The sequence below is a fragment of the Parasteatoda tepidariorum genome, chromosome 1 (assembly GCF_043381705.1).
Source record: "Parasteatoda tepidariorum isolate YZ-2023 chromosome 1, CAS_Ptep_4.0, whole genome shotgun sequence".
Classification (NCBI taxonomy): Eukaryota; Metazoa; Arthropoda; class Arachnida; order Araneae; family Theridiidae; genus Parasteatoda; species Parasteatoda tepidariorum.
The window spans coordinates 31040740-31047669 of record NC_092204.1 but is presented as its reverse complement, the minus strand read 5'-3'; the positions used below and the strand labels follow the sequence as shown (position 1 = coordinate 31047669).

General features: G+C 31.3%; 1 protein-coding gene across 1 annotated transcript in view; it reads right to left on the bottom strand.

Moving 5' to 3' along the window:
- The window catches only part of LOC107437648 (nose resistant to fluoxetine protein 6), a gene marked incomplete at its 3' end in the record, with an annotated part of 49810 nt that overhangs the window by 27400 nt on the left and 15480 nt on the right, over positions 1–6930 (bottom strand). Inside the window, 2 exon segments of the mRNA XM_043055464.2 lie at positions 3340–3433; positions 4824–4938. Of these exon segments, the coding sequence (XP_042911398.2) occupies positions 3340–3433; positions 4824–4938 (209 nt within the window).

The window sequence follows — 6930 nt, the reverse complement described above, 5'->3', positions numbered from 1 at the left end:
ACTTCAGCGAAGGAGTAAAACGTCCTAATAATACAATCAAAGCCAAAGGTGAAACAAGAAAACTGAGTCAGGACTGGTTTTTTCAAATTTTGCCTAATGGCGAAAAGCTCTTAAGATCGTGGATGGTATATTCACCATCGAAGAAAAGTATTTATTGTTTCTGCTGCAAACTGTTTGATAATCTTTGTCAAGCAGGTTTTAATACGGAAAATGGTTTTAACAAATGGTGGAAACTTAATCCCAAAATTAGTCAACATGAGGTGAGTCCACTGCACATTCGATCATATTCCAAATGGAAGGAATTAGAAATAAGACTTGGACGTGGCGCAACTATTGACAAACTACAACAACAGAATATTGATAAAGAAATAAAAAAATGGAAGGAAATTCTAACAAGAATACTTGATATAATTAGATTCTTAGCAAAACAAAATTTGGCGTTTCGAGGACATCGTGAAAGTGTTCATCAGGAAAACATCGATTCAATGGAAAATAGAGGAAATTTTCTTGAGCTTGTTGACTTATTGGCTAAGTACGACCCAGTATTACGAGAACACGTAGTAAAAATTAAGATGGGTAATAAATATAGTATCTCTTATTTGTCGCCGAAGATCCAGAACGAATTCATAGAGCTATTGGGAGGCGCAGTCAGAAAAACAATTATGGATCAAATAAAGCAGGCTAAATACTTTTGTATTATGTTTGACAGCACTCCTGACATTTCACACAAAGATCAAACCAGTCAAATTATTAGATATGTAGTTATTGATGGTAGCGAAGTTAAAGTTGTAGAATCGTTTATTGACTTTGTAGAAACTAAAGGAAAAACTGCTGGTGAAATCACAGATAAGATTTTAACGAAATTAGAAAATGACGGTTTAGATATAAAAAATTGCAGAGGACAGGCTTACGATAAGGCTGCCGTCATGGCAGGAAAGCACAGCGGTGTTCAAACTCGTATTAAAGAAATAAATCCAAATGCAGAATTTGTAGCATGTACTAATCATTCTTTAAACCTGGCATGTTTACACGCAGCTTCTACAGCTATCAATTCCATCACATTTTTTGGAACTATCGAACAGTTGTTTTCGTTGTTTTCTTCTTCCACTCATAGATGGAATGTTTTACTTTCTGCCACTGGTCAAGGTGTTAAACGCAGTGTAGAAACTCGCTGGAGCGCTAGAGCTGCCGCGGTAACTATAGTAAAAAAAAAATATTTACATTTTAAGCGCTTTGGAAAAATTGACATCTNAATGTTTTACTTTCTGTCACTGGTCAAGGTGTTAAACGCAGTGTAGAAACTCGCTGGAGCGCTAGAGCTGCCGCGGTAACTATAGTAAAATAAAAATTTTTTTACATTTTAAGCGCTTTGGAAAAATTGACATCTGAAGAAGAAAATAGTAAAACGAGATCAGATGCTGGAGTATTACTCAATTCTATGCAATCTTTTTCTTTTCTATGTTAACTTCATTTATGGGAACCCGTCCTTTTGGAAATTAATGACGCTCAAAAATACCTGCAAATAAAAGGGTTAAATGCCCACCAATGCCATATGAAACTAAATTCTTTGCAAACACATTTCATGGAACAAAGAGATACGCTAGTACAAAACGCTGTTATAGCAGCCAAAAAAATTTGTGAAGAGTTGGAGATATCGACTGAACGTCGAGTTAGAAGGAGAAAAAATATGAGTGGGGAAAATTCGCGAGACGTGGGGCTATCCTTAGAAAAAGAAGTACGAAGAGAAATGTTTTCATCTATGGACAGAATTATAAAGGAAATAAAAGAACGCTTAGATCAGTTGCATGGCCTTGTAAGAAAATATTCGTGTATATCCGTGTAACGTATATTCGTGTATATCCGTGAAAATATCCGTGTAACCTACTAAATGAAGAATTTGAATCTCAAATAAATGACTTGATTAACATTGATAAAGAACAGTTCCATATTGAAAGAAAAAGGATCCAGGTTTTTATGGCTGTACCTACACTAAAAGAAGAGGCAAAACATTGGAAAAATGGGGAGAAGGGCCCTCTTGATCTGCTAAAATTTATTCAGCAGTATAGGTTGGAAAATTCTGTTCCCAACATTGTAATTTTGTTAAGAATTTTTTTTACAATTTCAATCAGTGTCGCTAGTTGCGAAAGAAGCTTCTCAAAATTGAAGTTGATAAAAAAATTATCTTTCTTTTTACGATGAGTCAATTAAGACTACAAAATCTTGCAATATTGTCAATAGAACAAGAAATTGCAAATAATATAAATTTTGAGAGCATTATACACGATTTTTCTAGTATGAAAGCTAGAAGAGTAGATATTATATAAATATGTTTACGAGTGCATACAAATATGTCTAAAAAAATTTACTCTGTGTATTAATTAATATTGATTAAATAACTTAATANTATATTTTCCTTTTTTTTGTTATTTTAGGATATAAAACATATTTTTCAAACTTTAATGAACGTAGAACAAGTATTGCATTGCTTCATTTTTTTTTTGAAACGACTCATAATAATTTTAAAGAGTAAAACAATGTTTTAGTTCAATATTTTTACTTCTATTTAAGTCATGTCATAAGGCATTGTTAGCGCAATTTTCGAATTTTAAGGGCAGTTTTTGCACTTTTAAGGGCATTTTTTGCACTTTTAAGGGCATTTTTTGCACTTTTAAGGGCATTTTTTGCAGTTTGTAAAGACATTTTTTGCACTTTTCAAGGGCATTAATTGAGATTTTTAGGTCATCAAAATCCGGGCTCTAGTAATTACATTGTATTTCACGATTTTATCAAAGTATGTACTGTTTGTTTTTATATACGCTGTGACTTAATTTGTTTGCCCCATGTCATACCATTTTTCAGAGATATGATTTTGTGTTGCACCAAATCTTTCGCCTCATTTTCTTTCCTCAATCGTCTTCCCGCCAAATATTCTTCTAACTTAAGAAACAGTTAGTTGTAACTGGCTGCCAAATCCGTACAATAAGGTGGAAGATGATAATCATCTATTGTAATTAATGCGATGGCTCAAATTAACATAACTTCTGACAGACTACAAAGTGAAAATTAGGTTCAGTGCAATCTTATAAACATAGCAAAGAGCTGGTATGACATGAGTATTCAAAAACTAATACAGCATCTACAAGAAGGCATCGACCAAAGTGATAATTATGTCGGAAAAAATTTTAAACCTCTAGACTGATGTAGTTTAATTAAGTGTTAGTAAATAAAATAATTTTTGAGTTTAACAAAAATAGGAAAATTTACTTTTGCGAGTTCCCTTGCATGTCTTTGTCAGCAGAACGGACGCATGAAAACAATAGAAAGAAAAGTTATACTTACTAAATAAAAATCTCCGTGGCTGTAAGTTCCAGCTTTTCTTTAATGTCACAATGTGGTACAATTAATTTATTTCCGCTCTTCCTATACGCCAAACCTTAAATGAAATAATTTTAAATTATTAACGTTTATAGAGATAAAAGGGAAAAAAATATATTTTATTTATCCATAAATCTATAATATAAAAGGCTCCGGACATTATAACAAGTCACTTTTAAAAAATTATAGGTCGAGCATTTTTGGAGGGAAAAAACACAATTTCCCTAATGATGCAAAAATCTCACCTTCGATAAGTTTGGTTGGCCATATATTGCTCAAAACTTAACGCATTTTTAATGCGTTTAAAAAAATGGTCGTATTTTTATTCATTTTGCATGTAATCTTAGTGGCAGGACTCAAATAAGCTATTAACTTGACAGATGTGCAAACGGTATATTAACCTTTTGCTTTCTATCGATACCTCCCTGTCACCAATAATGAGTCATACTCAGTGATGCCAACTGCTCCAGATATGACGAAATATATCAAGAAAACAGAGGAGAAACTACAAACTAAAATGTGAAGTCTTTCGGTTAATTCTGCCCATCCTTTGCGGAATTTCTGCGGCTCGTTCTGAAACAATTTACTAATAATGCTGATCACTCACTACTTATTTGTTAATAATAAATAAATAAAAAGTAAATTTTTTTTAAAAGACTAATGATTTCATTTGTTATGTTATTTATTACCTGTCTGTATTATCCCTGTTCTGTGCTGTCCTTTCTATCTTCTTTTTCCGCAATAATATTTAACTACTTAATATTAAGTTTACTAACCCAAATAATTATAACATCAATGGCCTTTGATTCAGTTTGTAATCATATCATTTACGGAGGTAGCCTTTTTGGCCTCCGGTGCACCAATTACTAGTTTCCGCAACCACATGGACTGCTAACCTTAAAGCTCTACCACAAATATAAAAGAAACATCATGGATGGTATAGGGGCCGCTGCGCTGCCCAGTACAAATTTCAAGACAAGATGATGATCGTTTATTATAATTTTTTTTAAAAGATGTACGTAACTGACTTAAATGACATATTACTCTTTTTTTTAACATCACTTTTTTACATTTTGGACTATTAATATTTTGGGTGTTATTGGTTTAAGACAACTGCTGTCTTTTATTATCATGTTTATACCTTTTTGACTACATATGAAAATTAATTCGGTAGTAAAGTTACTTCGCAGATATGGAAACTTAATCTGGAAGTTAAACTAAACAATGATGAATCAAAGCAAGTTAAAAACGCTGAGATTAGTGTTACTGTTTTTTTTTCTTCTTTTTTTTTTCTCCTGAAAGGAATTTCTTTTTGGTAAATTACGGTATCCGTAATTCCTCAGACGCCCAGTTCAACTACAACGAACGAAATTACGGTATGCCTTATTTCGTTATTAAATAATTTAGAATTAAAAAAAAAGCTTACAGAAATAACTTATTTTACATACCGCTAGAAAACAAGGCTGTTACGTCTTCTTTTGAACAAGTTGAAGGGAGACAGGCATTTAAGCGTAGTTGAGTAGTATAGAGATAATTAGCCATTTTTGCTAAGGTATCAGACAACTAGAATAGTTAAAAAAATAAACATGAATTTTTCAAGATCATTTATCTAAACCTTTTAAAAAAAATATTATAATTAGATTAAGAGGAAAAACTTTTTTATAACATACGACTGTATGTAGAATACTCAAAATTTTTACAAATAGAATATTTCATCAATCAAAAAATACTTGTTAAAATATCCGAATACGGTGAATACAATGTGAATATATATTAATCATGAATATGATTTGAAAAGATTTAAGATTTATTAATAAAACATATAATCAATGTGATAATTATGTATATTTATGGGAATAAATGAAGGCAAAAATAAATCAATTTCTGCCTTTTTCACGGAATTTAATAATGCATCATAGAAAAATAGTTTACGTGAAAGCTCAAAAACTGACAACTAAAGACTTTCTTTGTATTAAAAGGTACAATTGTATTAAGTACAATAATCAATTGTTTGCAAATATGTTTAAAAATTTCAAGGGTAAATAAAAAGCTGCAATTGCTTGAACAAAAATCATTGATAATACAATGCATGGGGAACTAATAATAATGTCAGGTTTACTCGGCGAATAGAATGCTATGTTAAGACAAAACTACTCCGCCATATATAGCCAGAAAAGTAAGTAAAAAAATTACTTTTTACTTGAGGAAAGATAATCGTACTAGCATGTTTCATTTATTTTATTAATCTGGGATCAGATTTACTTCATTGTTCGGACTTTTAGGGTAACGTACCGAATATAACAAAAACCACTTATACCACAAGCTACCACTCTTTATTTTTTTAAAATTTTAATTGTAATTTCTTTCTCCGCTCAGAAATTTGGATAATGTAATGAATAATTAAAAAAAAGCAGTGTTTTCAGTGGTGCCATTGGCGTCTAAAAAGTGATATAAACTCTATTAAATTTTGTTTATTCATTACCTTAATGTTTATTTAACCGTAACTACCACCATGAGTTACTTAAGGCTCTTGCGATAGCACGTCTTTACATAGCACTAGTTTACAATCTAATTTTAATTGGCTTTGCCCTACCATAAGGAACACTAATTTTTGAAAATCATAAAAAAAAGGGATGTCGCAGTCGATTAATAATATAAAAAGTGGTAGAAACTCAATTCATTTTTATTTATGCGTTATCTTTTTAATTACTTAATCATAACTAACACTATGACGTACATTTTGAATTATTTATATTCAAAATACTAACATTCTTTGCTTTCAGTTTTACTAATAAACTGAAATAAATATGCTATGAAAATTGAATTGATTTTTTTCCTTAGAATTTTGAAGTTTATTAGCCACCACTTTTAACATTTTTAGTTGTCGTAGCAACCCAGGTGAAAGTTGGCAGGTATGTACAGTCCGCAAAAAAAAAAACGAATCACCCTGAATGACTTTCGTTCTAATGATCGGATTTTCACGAACTAAGAGTCAATCTTAATGGNAAAAAAAGAAAAAAAAAAAACGAATCACCCTGAATGACTTTCCTTCTAATGATCGGATTTTCACGAACTAAGTGTCAATCTTAATGGTTTCTGGGGGTGACCTCAATGTAGTACTGAACCTAGTGCTAACTATTAATTAAGTTACGAAATCAGACACAAAAACGTACTTTCTCTGAATAAACATATAATTTTTTTTACATATTTGGAATCTAGACCCTTGAATTAGGGGGGGTAGACAAAATTTTAAAAAAATTGGGTGGTAAATTGGGCCGCAATAAAGGTTTATATATTTGGCGATAGTCCAGAGAAGCGCCAAAAAAAGTCGCCTGCGCAAATAAATATTTTAAGATAACCCATTGACTAATTCAAAAGAGGAGTACTTAGTTTTACTAGGTTGCTACGCAACCAAGCTTTGATATTAAAAAAATTGAAATAGTGTTCAGTGATTGCTCGGAGAGGTTTAATTTATTGTTAATAGAAAATATCTCGAAGTTTCTTGGCAATAAACAATTTTTTTAGGGGATTTCTGTCCAAAAAGCAAAAAAAAAA